Here is a 17,106-nt window from a genome sequence, read left to right as displayed (position 1 = left end):
GCGAAAAAGGAAAATAAAAATGAAGAAATACTTCAGGAAAATTTCCCAAACAGAAGGATTTTATTTTTTTTATTGGAAGAGAATGCTGAATCTCAGCATAGTGACTTCAGAACCACAGCCTGCCTCCCTGTCCCCCCATCTACCCCAACACTTGTCTCCTCCTTCTTTCTTTCTCTGCCTCCTCCTTTCCTCTTCTTGCCCTCTCCTCTCCTCCCTCTTTCTTGGTCTCTCCAAGCAAATTACCTCATTTGAAATTTTGGAATATATCAGAGAGAGAGATAATATAAAGCTAAATACAATTCTAAACTCTTCTAGAGGTAGGACAGAAAGAGTTTGCAATTAGAGAACCAAGATCAGAGTGGCCCTGAACTTCTCAATTTCAGCTCTGGAAATGGAAAAGAATAGAATGATAATTTCAGAATTCTAAGAAGGAAATGGCTTGTATCTAGTTTATATCAATCAACTATAGTTAATTGTGAAAGGAGAATTAAGATTTGTTCAGAACTGCAGAGTGACAAAAATTACATATCTTATAGATCCTCTATTGGAAGGACTAGAGTGTGGAAAAAAGTGTATAGAAATAAAGAGCATCGGGGGAGAGGGAAATGGGTACCAAGACATGTGAAAGGGTATCAATGTATGTGAATTAATGCACCTTCTATCTGGCAAATATCATGTAACCCTTTTACTAATTACAAAAAAAAAATAAAGTAAAAAAAAAAAAAGAAATAAAGAGCATCTAGGGCCAGGAGTTTGACCTATGACCTAGTGGCAGAGTGCTTGCCTAGCATGCACAAAGACCCAGGTTCAATTTCTCTGTACCACATACATAGAAAAAGCTGGAAGTGGTGCTGTGGCTCAAGTTGTAGCCTTGAGAAAACCCAAGGACAGTGCTCAGGCCCTGAGTGTCAAGCTCAGGACTGGCAAAAAAAAAAACCCAAAAGAACATCTTTTTTCTCCAGTCTGATGGTAATAAAAAGGTAATATCCAGAATTGTGGTGTACAGGTGTCAGAATTGTAATAGCCATTTGGGGGGTCGAACCCCCTAGAAATAGATTCACCAGCACTCAGTGAACCTAACTAGGAGTCATTTTAATAGCAGCATAGCGGCTACTCTCTTACTTTCAGGCTGCTAAGAGAGCAGCCCCAACCTTTCATGGGGTTAAACTTTTAAAGGAGAGCACCAGGGCCACGATTGTGGCCTAGTGGTAGAGTGCTTGCCAGGCATGCACAAAGACCTGGGTTCAATTCCTCGGTTCTACATACATAGAAAAAACCAGAAGTGGTTCTGTGACTCAAGTGGTAGGGTTCTAGCCTTGAGAAAACCCAAAGACTAACTTACTCTTCCTCTTTCCCACTTCTTGTCCATTTTTCAGAGCACAGAGCAGTCATGGAAGCTGCCTTTGTGTATGGGACCAAATACCAATTTGTTTTAACGACAGAAATGGCACTTTTGGAAAGTATTGGGTATGTATAAGAAGTTTGGGCCATGAGTTCCATTTTGTATTGTTCACTTATTTCATGGGCTCATCTGAAGGTATTATATTATAACAGATGAAACTGTAAATAAAGCTAAAATTCCCTTGATCACTTATCCCCTGTGCTACATCCTGAAGGTGTGCAGGAGTAATGGGAGATAATGAGAGACTAAAGTGAGCTAAGTCAGTGCATATAAGGCACAGATGGAATCCCACATAGCTGCTGTGTGGTCTCCTGGGAATAGGTCTTTCCAGAGATCATAGGGTTAAGATAATAGATTTCCGAAGTGAAGCTCTAGAAATTCTTTATACGAGTTCTCTGTCACTTTGTCATAATAATTTGAAGTGGATCTGAGTACAGTTTTAAAACAGACTGTTTTAATGTCTATTTGTCTTGTCTAGTTTCTAGACAGAAGCCTTTTCAGCATTTTTGGCTGGGCAGCCTAGGGTCACAGTTTCAGTGTGTTATAAGATTCAGGTTAGTGTCAAATGTTTCTCAAGAAAATGAATCCAAAGCAAAGCAAAATGGGTGGTGATTGAACTTTTTGTTATTGCTGTTGTTCTATTTGTTTATATATTTGTTCACTTATTTAAGGCCAGTCATGGGGTTTGAACTCAAGGCCTGAGCACTGTTCCTGAACTTTTGTGCTCAAGGCTAGCACTCTACCACTTGAGCCATAGCTGTACTGGCTTTTTGATAATTAATTGGAGTTAAGTGTCTCATGGACTTTTTTTTTTCAGACTGGCCTCAAACCACTATCTTTAGATCTCTGCCTCCTGAGTAGCTACGATTGTAGGTGTGAGCCACCAGAACCTGCTACTTACCTGTTACGTATTTTCGATTTGAGGCAGGATCTCAGGTGGTTCAGGCAGGCAAGGCACTTGTTTTGTAGGTCTGGATGGCCTCAAACTGCAGAACCTCCTGCTTTAACCTCCCAAATGCTGGAATTAGGTGAATGCCAACATAACTAGCTAATGTGAACAAGTTCAGTTTCTGGCCTTTCAGAACATACTAGCTATGTGATAAAGCACACATAATTGCATACAGCCCAGAGATTTTTACTGTTGTGGAAAATCTTGAGGCTAGTACTTAGAAAGCTGATATAGTAAAATAATTTGGGGGAGAAAAGGTAGAAAGGGAAGAAAGTTCCTACAAAATTGTGTTTTTATTGCTTTGTATGGCACTAACCTACTTTTCCTTTTTATTTAGTCTCTTTGTTACTGAAAGTCATTTTTCTGGGATTTAAAACTTTGACACATGCTTGCTATTTGTGTGAGAATTAATGTTTTTTAAGAATTTGAGAATTACACTGACAGTACCTTAGAGCTTTACTCTGGAGAGTCACTACAGTGCAAGCTACAGTAAGCGGCAGCTCAGGCAGACCTTTGCTATGCTAGGTACAAACCACCAGTTACCCAGAATCTTTTTATTTGTATTTTTTTTTATGTTACTATCATCTTAAAGTTTAAACATATAATTGCAAATAATGGTCCCTGAACTCTTGTATTTATTCTCTGACATTTTCCAATCTTTGATTATTTCAAGTTTTCTTGTATCTTGTGAGATACCTTCTTTCTAAACAACCAATAATCCTCTCATCTTTGGGTTTCCGTTATGTTCAAGCAAATGATTCCGGATTAAATGACTTTGCCACAAGCCTGTCATCTCAGAGGTGTTAATACATAGCCCAACCTTAACTTGTGAATTTACCACTTCCTTATAGTAGTATGTGACTACTCAGGTTCTCCCTAAGCAGTCATGTGCTTTCATTGAGCCTGAGCCATGAAGCTTGAATTCGTAGAGAAGCCATTATTCAAGGAAGGTCTCTATACTCTTCCTTCTCCTTTCCAACTTAAGCAGAAATGAAATTTCTTTCTTCTCTGTAGCCTTTTGTATTAAGGACGCTATTATTTGTTTACTAAATTGATGTCCTTTAGTCTTAGCCCTTCAAGGATTTGAGTTTTCTCATGAATTTTTATCTCTTGTGTTTAGCACAGAACCCACCTCACACTAGACATTATACAAATCTTTAAGTGATTTTCCCTAATCATTCACTTTATTGGGAATTTTTTGTAGCTAAATCAGAAATCACTATACCTTGAATGTTTACTTAATGCATGTTTTAAAAATTAACTCTTTTTTTGATTGTGGGGCTTGAACTCTGGGCCTGGGCACTGTACTGTCCCTGAGCTGTTCAGTTCAAAGCTACTGCTCTACCCCTGGGCCTGGTCGTTGTTCCTGGGCTCTTCAGCTCCAGGCTATCTCCCTATCCCTTGAGCCATAGCACCACTTTGATTTTCTAGTTGTTATTTGGCGATAAGAGTCTCATAGACTTTAGTGCCTGAGCTGGCTTTGAACCATGATCCTCAGGTCTCAGCCTCCTGAATAGTTAGGATTACAGGTGTGAGCCACTGCACCTGGCAAAATTAACATTTTATTTTTATTTTATTGTTGGGATATTGTATAGAGGGGTTACAATTACATTTATCAGGTAGTGATGCATTACTTCTCCTACACTGATAACCCTTCTCATGTTTTTATCCCCATTTCCTTTCCCCCACCCCTCCAGATCATCTTGTTTTCCTCCCTTCCATATTTCAAATAAATAAATAAATGTATATACACTATATCAAGTAACAAAGTCAGAGTAACCATGTGAGATTAACCATTAGGGGAAAAAAGAGACTAGAAATAACATAGTACATCAAGAACAACAATCACAAAATAAACCTCTTGTTTCCATATCCTAGAGTTTGTAGCATTTTGCCAGAACCTACTAATATCATATGGAGATTTTTTTAAAAAATCAATTTTAATATTGGCAAAATTTATCCCCACTATAAGTTTATCTTTGAATTCTCATGTTGAAAAGGAGTGGCAAACCTTGAGTTATGAGCTATTTTAGCCAAGTTTTATGGTATTTCAAATGTAATATACAAACTCACTCCCACAAATTATTACATGCCTTTTATCTTAAGGTAGTTTGGGCTAAAGTTTATTCAGAGTAGCTTTTTTAGGCATATTTACTCCATTTTAGGTTGACAGCCCTCATCTTGGAGCATCCACAGGCCAGACCCAGCCACAGTTGCCCATTCCCACCCAAAAGTGCACATACCCCCAGCCCCAACTGTGTCAGCCACATGCCGTCACATAGTCCACGTGCCCATTCCCAATCACACGTTATCTTTAGTGTCCAGATGCAAGGTGCCTGGACCTGACTATGTACCCCAATATAGAATATTTTCCTGGCAATTAGCCAGCCATAGGCTGTTCGGCCCTAGCTATAGAATGTATAGCCTCAGCTACATGCCAGATACAGGAAGTTTTCCTGGCATAAGCTAGCTATAGGATGGTTGGCCCTGGCCAGCTGATATCTCCAGAGTCCTGCTGCAACTTCAAAGAGTTCCAGCTCCCAGCTCCTTCTTTGGTCTCCAGCCCCTGCACCCTATAATTACCTCACCTGCCTGAGAGCAATTCACTCTTCTCTATCCTGGGAGAGATTAGCCTGTCCACTTCCATGGACAATAAATCTTTGTTTTCTTCCGACATGATGTGTCCTGGTGCTTGCTGCTTTGAGTTTAAATTAAATGTAGAAATAGTGACTAAAATAAATCTGATAAAGCAATTATACTTGAAGATAATCTCATTGTCTACAAGGTGATAGTCTTTTATGAAAACAAAATTACATAGGACTCCTGTGAACCTAATTTAGAAGCTACCACCTGAAAGAGGTCAGGTAGGGAGTTGCTACACAACTCATGTGGCTTGTTCAAATAGTGAGGCTGATTTTTTTTTCTTTTCCACCTTCCCTTTTTTCATGTTCTTTTAGTGTGTGGTTTGAACAGTAGCCTCCTGCTTGCCAGGCAGGTGCTGTACCAGCCGGCAAAATCTTCAGCTCATTTTTGTTTGGTTTTGGATAGAGTTCTTTATTTTGCCCAAATCATTCTCCCATTATACTTCCTCCTACCCATGCTTCCCACACAGCTGGTGGCATGAGCCATCACGACAAACTAGTTTGTTGACAGGAATCGTGCTAACGTTTTGCCCAAGCTGGTCTCACACTGATATCTTGCTAAGCTCTGGTTTGTGAGTAGCTGGGATTACCAGTGTGTACCACCACGTCAAGCCCTAGGAATCATATATTCTTTTTTTTTAATCTTCCCACATTTATTTTAATGTTACATTCTTTGAGTCTTGTTACTAGGACAGAGAGAGATCTTTACAACTTTTCAGATGGTAGAAAGATGACACGTTAACTTCATTAATTAAAAGTCTTTAATTTTTAATTTGCAGTTCTGAGAATATTCAGCATGCACATCTCTACTTTTTTCATTGTGAACCTGTCCTGGATCTGGCTCAGCCATGTAGAAGAACACGAATGGAGCGGCCACTGACTACCTTGAACATTCACATATTTGTTAAGACTATGAAAGCACCTTTGTTGGTAAGAGTTCTATTTTATTTTTTTTGTCATTTATTTTATTTTATTGTAACTAATAGAAAGGTTACACTACATTCACCAGATAGAAGGTGCATTACTTCACAAACGTTGATACCCCTTCTTGTGTTTTTGTCCCCACTTCCCTCCCCCCAAGAGTTCTATTTTAATATAATAGAAAATTTGATTCACACAGGTACATTTTATTTCTACGAATTATATCTCTTTCCTTTTTTGGGAGGGGAGCATATTCCTTTCATTTTGTGAGATTTCTTATTGGTGGTTGAGTAAAAAGACTATTTTTAATATCTTCATGCCCCAATTAGTCATTGGGTCGATACCTAAATATAACATTGTAGAAATGAAAATATTCTTTGGGAGAGAATATTCTTTGGAGAGAGTGTATAGGTCAGAAATCCAGTCATCATAAGAAAAGACCTCTTTTGTGAACTCTTCAATTATTATTTGGATTGTGCCCACTTTTAATAGTAGCCTCTGAGAGTCTATTAGAGTCTTAATGGGTAATGGGGGCATCCTCCCTGAAGTGTTAAAGGGTTGTTCTGGACATTTGTAAAATTTTCAGTAGATCTTCTCACCCAGTTCATGTATATATATAATGTATATGTGTGTATGCATATATGTATAATGGCACATGTAAATTATAAATAATCTAAGCAATGTAGTGAAGTGTAAAAAAAAAGTCACCAAGTGTCTTCATTGAGCAATGAATGTTAGATGACACATATCAGTCACCCCTGCACGCAGACATAATTCAGACTAATGTCTTTTTTTATAATAAGGTGTGGTATCTTTAACTCTGTTTGCATTTAACAAAGAGAAAGAAACTGAAATCTAAAGGGATTGTGGTGCTTTTTGTGAATGTTTCATCATTATTTAAGGGTCCTTTAAGAAATACTGTCTGAAGTGTTGAAAATGCATAGGAAAAACATTTAAATGTAAAAAAATTGTAAATTTCATTTTAGGTAAAAGTCATGTTTGAAAGATGAGAGAATTAACATCATATATTTGTTTTCATCTCTGTGCCTTTCTAATTACTTTAGTATTTTGTAATTTTTGTACCATTAAAGACAATAGTACTTAGATTCTGTAACCATAATTTCTCCCTTTTAAAAAGTCTGCTTTCAGACGAGTGGGAGTGGGTGAGGGGAGGGAAAGTGGGAGAAAAACATGAGAAGGGGTATCAGTGTTCAAGAAGTAATGTACCTACTACCTGATGAATATTATTGCAGCCCCTCTGTACATCACTTTAACAATAAAATAGATTTTTTTAAGTCTGCAATCTCTATTAAGTAGATTCACTGACAGCCACAGGTTCTTGGCTTCCTTTCCTTGTTTATTATTTTAAGTAACTTTTAAAATTTGATCTTTACTGCTAGGAATTTTTTTTTAGAGGAAGTAGTTTATAGGCCTTTTTTCTTTTCTCCCACAATAGATGAGGTACATCTTGCTTCCTTGGGAAAGGCACCTTCTTAGCTTGTTTTGAATCCCAGTCTTACAGTTCACCACATGGTCCTTTACCATTTTCTTTGCCTCATTTCCTTTTTCTCAGAATACTTAGGATTATTGAGAAATCTCAGGCTCTTCTCTCTACACCCTAATAAGAGGCAGAATTGTCACTCATTCCAATCTTACTAAAAGCCTTTGTTGTTGTTGTTTGTCTGTTTGTTTGTTTGGTTTTGCCAGTCCTGGGCTTGGGCTTGGAGCCTGAGCACTGTCCTTGGGCTTTCTCAGCTAGTGCTCTTCCACTTGAGCCACAGTACCACTTCTGGCTTTTTTCTGTGTATGTGGTACGGAGGAATCAAACCCTGGGCTTTGTGCATGCCAGGCAAGCACTCTACCAGCCTCTCTTCTGCTTTCACTTATTTTCCAGGGTGCAGTTTTACTGTGGGCCTCATATGAGTGTATGCCTCCTACGCAGGTGAGATTACAATTGCACACCACCACACTCAGCTGTGGGTTGAGATGGAAGTTTTGCTAATTTCTTTTGTTATCTGTGCTGGCCTTAAAATTTGGTCCTCCTAATCTCCACCTCTCAAATAGCTGGGATCAGAAGAATGTGCCATCACTCATGGCCCTTGATAGTTGTAATTTTGTGTTTCTTTATAAGATGTTAGGTTTGGGATACTTAAACTATACAAGTAAATTAAAATAAGTTTAGTAACTTGTGAAATTTTTATTAATGCTGGATTTATTTCACATGGATTTAGTAATGAGAATTTGGAAATCTTAAGTCCAGATGTTAAGACATTGTTATCATACAATGACCACATTTTTTTTTCTAAATAAAGGCTGAAGTTGCTGAAGATCCTCAACAAGTTTCAACTCTTCATCTCCAGCTAGGATTACCACTGGTGTTTATTGTCAGCCAACAGGCTACATATGAAGCTGACAGGAGAACTGCTGAGTGGGTTGCATGGCGTCTCCTGGGAAAAGCCGGGGTGCTACTCTTGTTAAGGTACCTTACACATTCAATATTTAGTATAACTAGCAAAAAATGAGTTTTGGTGTGTGTGTGTGTGTGTGTGTGTGTGTGTGTGTGTGTGTGTGCGCGTGCATGTGTACATGCACATCCCAGTCTTGGGACTTGAACTCAGGACCTGAGCACTATCCTTGAACTTTTTTAATGAAGAGTAGAGTTCTATCACTTGAGCCACAGCTCTGCTTCTCGATTTTTTAAAAATATTTTTTATTGTAATTAATAAAAGGGTTACATGATATTTGCCAGATAGAAGGTGCATTAATTCACATACATTGATGCCCTTTCACATGTCTTGGTCCCCATTACCCTCTCCCCCACCCCCCCATGTTGGCTTTCCCCCCTTCCCTATCCAATTTCAAATAACCAAATACAAATATATCCAATATATCAGGTAACGAAGTGAGATACTGTAACAATATGAGATAACCAAGGGACAGCAAAAGAGATGAGAGATAACATAGTACATTAAGGACAACAATAATTCATTATATGGCTTTTATTTCAATATCCTGGAGGTCCTTTCAATTAGCTATATACTATATGGCCTTATGTATCAAGGTTTTGCTCTATTGCAGATCTCTGCTAGTAGAGCCCAAGGTTTCTACTGATTATGACAAATGAGGGAAACCACTGAGCCTAAGTTCCTTTGAGTCTGGCTTACTTCACTTAATATGATTTTTTTCTAAGTCTTTCCATTTCCTAACAAATGGGTCGATGTCGTTTTTTCTGACAGCAGCATAGAATTCCATTGTGTACAAATACCACAACTTGTTGATCCACTCATCAACTGAGGGACATCTAGGTTGGTTCCATATCTTTGCTATGGTGAATAATGCTGCAGTGAACATTGTTGTGCTAGTGGATTTACTATGCCCTAGATTCTGGATGGTTGGGTGAATGCCAAGTAGTGGAATTGCTGCGTCATAGGGGAGCTCTATGTTTAGCCTTTTGAGGCATCTGGTTCTGCTTATGGATTTTTTGATGGTTAATTGGAGATAAAAGTTTCATGAAGTTTCCTAATAAGGCTGGCTTTGAACTGTGATCCTCAGATCTCAGCCTCCTGAGTAGGATTATAGGCATGAGCTACTGGCCTCTGGCTATAATTTTCTATTTGTAATATGGCAATCTAATCACATAAGCTCAACTTTTTAATTGATCCAAATGTTGTTAGAAGTAATTGGGGGGCTCAATTAGTTATAAGCCCAATGGAAATTAGAATAGCCATGGTGGCTATTGCCTGCAATTCTAGTTACTCATGAGGTGGAAATTAGGAGGACTGGCCCTGGCAAAAATGAATGAAACCCTGTTTTTATTTTGCCAAGACCTGGGCTTGAGCTCAGGGCCTGAGCACTTTCTCAAGGCTAGAGCTCTACCACTTGAGTCTCAGCACCACTTCCAGCTTTTTTCTATGTATGTGGTACTGTGTGGTACTGAGGAATCGAACCTCAAGCACTCAACCACTAGGCCAAACTCCTGGCCCCTGAAACCCTATCTTAAGCAATAGACTGGACATGGTTGTTTGTGTCTGTAATCTCATCTATTAGAAAGCATAGATGATTATAGTTTGAGGCTAACCCCAGGAAAAAAACTGGAGATCTGTCTGAAAAATAATTAAAGCAAAAAGAGCTAGGTGCATGGCTCAAGTGGTAGAGTATCTGCCTAGCAAGTTCTGAGTCCCTGAGTTCAAACCCCCAAATCACCACCAGCAAAAAAACCAAAAAATTAGAAAATTTGGTTTGTATTTACATGTGGATTTTCTAACACACGAACATTGTGTTTTAGCGTAAGAACTTAGTTTTGTGTTTAGATTGACATCCTGGATGACTGTTAGTTTTCACATTAGCAGTACATAAAATGTTTATTTTCTTTGAAAAAGGGACTCTTTGGAGGTGAACATTCCTCAGCACGCTAATGTGGTCATCAAAAAGGCAGCAAAGGTCAGTCCTCACCTGAACTGTCATGTGACCCTTTCCCCAAGGGAAGCTAGGGTATGGGGTTCATGTAGTGTGTGTCATGGAAAAAAAAAAACCTCTAAATTGGAAACATAGTTGCTAATAATATTTTAATTTGGTGTTTTTCTCTTGTCCCAAGTGTATAATGTTTACTTATGTAATAGTTTCTTAAAGAAAATCAAGATTATGCTCTATGCCCTCCCTTATCTGCACCCTTTGAGTATACTTCATGACTTTCTCTTGAGAGCAGTGCCTGTCTCCATGGGATGTTTGAGCATCACTGATTCCTTTCCTTGGCAACATTTCTTTCTTTTTTTTTTCCCTTTGTGGATCATGGGGCTTGAACTTGGCCTATGCACTGTCCTTGAGCATTTCAGCTCAAGTCTACTGCCCTATCCTTGAGCCAAGCCCCACTTCCCATTTTCTAGAGGTTAATTGGAGATGAGTCTCAGGTCCTTTTGTGCCTGACCTGGCTTTGAACCTTGATCCTCAGATCTCAGCCTCCTGAGTAGGTAGGATTCCAGGTGTGAGCCACCACACCCCAGGGCCCTTGGCAACATTTCTGGAAGAGAAATTTGTCAAAAGAAATGGGATTTGTGTGTGTGTGTGTGTGTGTGTGTGTGTGTGTTCCCCCTCATTTTATTTTATTTGTGTTTTTGTTGTTATTATAAAGGTGATATACAAAGGGGTTACAGTGACATAAGTCAAGTAAAGAATACATTTCTTTTTTGGATGATGTCACCCTTTCCTTCACTCTCTCCTTGTTTTTCCCTCCTGTTCCTACTCACAAGTTGTATAGTTCATTTTCAACATAGTGACTGGTAAGTACCACTGCTGCATTTGTTAGAAATGGGAATTTTTAAGGCTTTGAAACTATTTAATTAAGTTGTCTTACCAGATTTTCTGCTAAAGATAAGCTTTTCTGCAAGTTTCTTTAGTAAATTCAGTGTTATAAAAACATTTCTGAAAGGTCATGTTAATCCTTCTGAAATGTTTTTCTTTGTGCCAGTAAATAGCACTAAACAATGTGAGGAGTTTTTGCCATACAATCATACCATCTAGTTCAAACTCTACTTTGTAAAGTGAGAATAGTAATAACTCCTTTGAAGGGTCATTACATTGTTAAATGACATAATAGAAAGAGTTTACTTAGCACAGGGCCTAGCATTGTTATGTTAATAAATATTAATGAAAAAAAGTCTCAGGTCCTTTTGTACCCAGGCTGGCTTTAAACCTTTATCCTTCGATCTCAGCCTCCTGAGTAGTTAGGATTACAAATGGGAGTTATGGCACCAGACACCCAGTATTCTTTTTATCAAAATGAAGAGGCTAATACAACTGTTAGCTTATGAGTGACAAAATATAACATAACTCCTTTGTAGCTTACCAAATTAAATGAAATAAACTAAAAAAAAGATTTTCAAACCAAAAAAAATATTAATGAATATTCATTCAGTGAGCATTTACTAGATGCCTGCCTTGTTTCAGGCATAGTTCTAGGTTCTGAAATGAAGCCATGTAAGCAGTGTTTTGCCCTTGGGGACTACTATACTTGTAACAAGAGACATTAAAAACAAATATCAAAGCTGGGTGCCAGTGATTCTAGCCTGTAATTCTAGTTACCCACGAGGCTGAGAGCTCATGATTGTGGTTTCTGGCCCAGGCAGCAAAGTCTGTGAGAGTCTTATCTCCAATTAACCATGTAGGCACGCACACACACACACACGCACATGCATGCACTAGAAGTGGAGCTGTGAGACTGCTCAGGCCCTGAATTCAAGCCTCAGTACCAGCAACAAAACAAAACAAAAATCTAAACTGTAAGGGTTTTTTTTTTTTTTGCCGATCCTGGGGCTTGAACTCAGAGCCTGAATTCTCTCCTTGGGCTTTCTCAAAGCTAGATCTTTACCACTTGAGCCATAGCACCATTTCCAGCTTTTTCTAAGTATGTGGAACCTGGGTCTTCGTGTAGGCAAGCACTCTACAACTAGGCCAGACTCCTGGCCCCAAAACTGTAAGTTTTTGAAGCAGAAAAATAGAATAATCAACTATACACCTACCACCCAGATTCAGCAATATATATTTTCATATTTACTTCCTCTAGTTTTTATGAAACATTTAAATACCCCATGTCATTACCCAATATTATAATGTTGTCTGTATAAATACAGAGTATGCATCTCTAACATTATACATGTACTCTATATATGTATGAATCACTAGCTTACTATCATAATTAATTATACTTCCATAGTAATATAATGATATATCAATTAATAAATAACCTAATTTTAAAATTGGTCTATATTCAAATTTTTCCATCTTAAAATCATTTTTTATAGTCTTTAAAAACCAAATTCCAGTGAAAAATTAGAAATTGTACCTGGTATGTTTTTTAAGTTTCTTAATATTTTAAATCTCCCTATCCTTTTCTATGACATGACTATTTGGCATGTTTTTCCAATTGCTTTGGTCTACCTCATTTCTCCATTGTTTTATACTTTCCTCCCATTAGATTCTAAGATTGGTTAGCCCCACTGGACACTTTTGGTACGAATGTGTCATAGTGAGGTTAACCTTTATTACATTCCATTCTCTCCTAATGTGATGATATTTGTTTTACAGTGACTCATATGAGGTGGGGCCATTCTTTCTCTCCACCGTAATACACATTTCCCCTTTTCCACTTAGCAATATATAGAAATGAAATATAGATTACATGTATTGCAAATATATACATACATAGCATATATACATATATACATATATATATATATATATATATATATGTACCCCAGTGGTGATTCACTGGAATGGTTAAAGTCACAATCCTGGGCTGGAACATAGCCTAGTGGTAGAGTGCTTGCATAACATGCATGAAGCTCTGGGTTTGATTCCTTGGTACCACATACATAGAAAAAAGCCTGAAGTGGTACTGTGTCTCAAAGGGGTTGATGCTAGCCTTTTTTTTCTACTCCTGGGGCCTGAACTCAGGGTCTGAGCACTGTCCTTGGGCTTTCTCAAGGCTAGAGCTCTACCACTTGAGCCACAGCCCCATCTCTGGCTTTTTCTTTGTGTATGTGAGTAAGGCATTGAACCCGGATCTTTGTGAATGCTAGGCAAGCACTGTGCCACTAGGCCAAACTCCTGGCCAGAGTGCTTGCCTTGGGAAAGCCCAAGGACAGTGCCCAAGCCCTGAGTTCAAGCAAAGAAAAAGAAAAAGTAACGATCTTAAGTATTGACAAAGATGTGAGAATTCAAGATTTTCATATACTGTTGTTAGGAATGCAGACTGGCATGATGAAAATGGATGAAATACTTGCTACGAGTGTTATTCAAGCTGAAATCCTCTGTGCTGTACAAGTCTATACTTGCCTTTCTAGGTACATGCCCAACTGAAGTGTATGTGTCGTCCACCAGATAGTGCTGTCATGTTATCTCCACAGCAGTATTATTTAGCATAGTCCCACACTGCCCATGGACATAGAATAGCCATGAACATAGAATATGAATAGAGTAATTAATGCATATATGATGACTACCTGGCTAGGAAAAAAAACCCTACTTTTGTATGTTAGCAGTACGGATTAATCACTGCTTGGCAAAAGAATCACTAAAAGGATATAGTACATGCTCTCATAGTTTCATTATATAAACTCACAAATTATTCTTCTTCAACAAAGTATGATATATTAGATGGCTGATAGATAACAGAATTTTATTATTTCAATTGTGACAAGAAGCAAGTTTCATGTTCAATTCCTTTTCTTTTATATCAACATAAATCCTTTGGATGATTTTTTGGTAGTTACTTGGGATTTGCTTCCCTTTTAGGTTTTTTATTTTAAAAATGAAGCTTAAAAGGCCAGGAGTATGGCCTAATTGTAAGAGTGCTTGCCTAGCGTGCCTGAAGCCTTGGGTACAATTCATTGGTACTATATACACAGAAAAAGCCAGAAGTCATTCTGTGGTAGAGCAGCACTCGAGAAAGCTTGACAGTGCCAAGGCCCTGAGTTCAAGCCCTGCACTGGTTAAAAAAAAAAAAGAAAAGAAAAGAAAAGAAAAAAGCCCAAAGGTTTAGTTCCCGTGTCAGACAATGAAAACATGGATGTTTTGCTAACATTTTAGTGAATTGTAAAAAATAAATGTATTTCTAGGATGTTCCAGTGGATTATTTAGTCTTCTATGATGTTGATTCAATAGTTTCCCATGTGGAAAATGAAATACATGTTGAACAAATACAAAATGATGAAGACGGTGATGTGGAAGATCCAGATCTGGGTAGGTTACGGTGCTCACCATCCCACTTCCTGCCTGATGGCTCTCAGGTCACTGAAATTTCCAGAGGATTAACTTTCTCATTCACTGTATTCACATCAAAGATTGGGAGGAAACCTGGAGAAATTTGTTTTCATTCATATTTTATCAAGCTGATTAGCTGGAAGGTATAAGGATTTATTCAGTATACATGTACTTCCATTTTTTATGCTGGATGTGAACTCAGGGCCTTAGCTTGCTAGGCAAGTGCTCTACCACTTGAACCTCATTTCTAGCCCTAGATGCACTTTCATTGCTACACATCAGCCTTCTAGCATCCTATATCTGTGTCTTTACAAACCATTTTTTATTATTATCTTTAAGTAGTTGTACAAAGGATTGCTATTCAGCAAAGCAGTGTATGAATACAATATATCTTCAGCAGTATCATCACATTCAACATCTTTTACTCATCTCAGTCTGAACCATGTTTAAAAATTCCATTTAGGAGTTCCAATATGTTTTATTTTTATTATTCCTACTAGGAAATGAAATTGTAATAAACATTACTGTATAGTTGTAAATGAGACTGAATGTTAACAGTATAGTCAATTTCAATAACATTTTAGTATTTCTTTTTAACAGTTCTGTTTTTAATGGGTCTTATGCTGATGTTTATAGAATATTCTTTAGTTCTCAAGGATTGGGCATACACATGACTTTGTTTGATTGCTCTGAGTTAGGTGATATCACCTTCATTTTATAGGTGGTACATCTATTTCTTCAGTTATATGATCTGTCCAAGGTCACACTAATGGCATGTGGTGGAGGTTGGACTAGACTTGAACTCATCTGAACTAGCATCCTAATACAACCTTCTTTATCATTACCATTCCAAATGTGTCTTTCATAACATTTATCGACTGTAAATGCTCATTTGAATGTCTTTCTGCTTCCCTAGTCTATTAATATCTCTGTCAACGATTATATCTTATTCATTTTAATGTCCCATTTAGTGTGTTCTTAAATGTTTTATATAGTGTCATTATCATGAGCTCCAAGAAGGAAGCAATTTACACATTCTTTTTATGAGGCCCATCTATTATTATGATCAAGATCTATATTATAAATTTAATAAGAAACTTAACCATTACCAGTAGCCAGTTTCCTGTTTGAGCTAATTGCTGGCTCTTTTGTGGCCTGCGGAGGTTAGAATTATTTGTGATCCTGGCAGGATTTCTTCTCCAGAACTTTAATATTACATGGGCAGACCTGGATTCTGGCTTCATGTTCCTTGCTGTGTTTTCCTTTTTTTTTCCATATAAAAAGGTGAATTTATTGGGGAAGTAGATGTTGATCCGACTGGCCAGGGACACAGTGCAGACTCGGGAGATGACACTGTGATCCCGAGCGGCTCTCATGCTGGGTTTTTAAGGGCAAAAACCATGTGGTCAAGCCTGGCCGGATAAAGGTGGCTGATGGGATTGTTACATACATAGAAGGGCCATATAGCCAGCTCCAGCCACACGCAGGTAGCCAATAGGGTTACAGCCTAGTGTTTGAATTTACCTATCACCTTAGTTAGAGTTGACGCGTGAATTGGGCAGCTCTCCACACAAAGCAGCAGCCCCCCAACCCAAGTGGATATCCCTCCTCAGGGGAGTGGGGATAAGGCCAAGGTCGCCCCTCCCTAGAAGGACAAAGGTGGCTGGGCTGCTTTACCATTGTTGACCTTCCACATTGGGGCAGGGAACTCTTAACACATTCAGGATGGCGCCAGGCTCTGCTCCCCTTAACACTCCCCCCTTTTCTTTTAGCTTAGTCCAATCCTTGACTCATTTACCTCAGAACAATGGGGTTATACTGGGTGCATAGGCTCATCAGTTTTATAACTCTGATCCTCTTTTTTTTTTTTTTACTAAGGACATCATTGCATTAATTACACATGAGCCAATCAACAATAACATTAAAATAATCACCAGTGGGTCAGCCATGGCTGAGATTAGGGAAGTTGCGCAGGGGGACCAGTTGTACAACCTTTCATACCATCCTTGGGACCCTGTCTCTCCCTTTCTTGCTCATCTAGTCTGCTCTTTACAGCTGCCAAGCTACCTTTTATTACTCCAGTGTGGTTCGCCCCAAAGCAACATTCTTCTCCCAGGGCGACACTCAAACCTCTAGGAATAATATATCTAGTCCTGTTCTGGAGAACAACTTCAGCTAGGGACCCCAGTGAGTCAGTGAGCTTGTCAATTGACATGTATACGTCTTAGGTCAGCATCTGTTGGGGACCAAGAATGTCAAAGTCCATTTCTCTGGGAGTCTGAAAGTCCAGGATCCTCACACGCTGTCTTCACCTAGGAGTGATGAACCCAGTAGTTTGTTCCTGCTACCTTCACAGTGATTGGAGTGCTGGGAATCACAGTGTAGGTTCACTGAGTGCCAGGGTACTGGAAACCAGACCATGAACATGTCCCCAG

General features: G+C 38.6%; 1 protein-coding gene across 1 annotated transcript in view; it reads left to right on the top strand.

Annotated features, from left to right (window-relative positions):
* The window catches only part of Txndc16 (thioredoxin domain containing 16), a 63,695-nt gene that overhangs the window by 26,104 nt on the left and 20,485 nt on the right, over nt 1-17,106 (top strand). Inside the window, exons 8-12 of the mRNA XM_090345095.1 lie at nt 1,377-1,467; nt 5,773-5,923; nt 8,227-8,393; nt 10,294-10,354; nt 14,527-14,650. Coding sequence (XP_090201221.1) covers nt 1,377-1,467; nt 5,773-5,923; nt 8,227-8,393; nt 10,294-10,354; nt 14,527-14,650 — 594 coding nt within the window. The remainder of the gene's footprint in view (nt 1-1,376; nt 1,468-5,772; nt 5,924-8,226; nt 8,394-10,293; nt 10,355-14,526; nt 14,651-17,106) is intronic.

The sequence above is a fragment of the Megascapheus bottae genome, chromosome 14 (assembly GCF_031878675.1).
Source record: "Megascapheus bottae isolate mThoBot1 chromosome 14, mThoBot2.hap1, whole genome shotgun sequence".
NCBI classification, from domain to species: Eukaryota; Metazoa; Chordata; class Mammalia; order Rodentia; family Geomyidae; genus Megascapheus; species Megascapheus bottae.
Note: the sequence above shows the minus strand (reverse complement) of the source record. Positions and strands in the feature narration are given on the sequence as shown.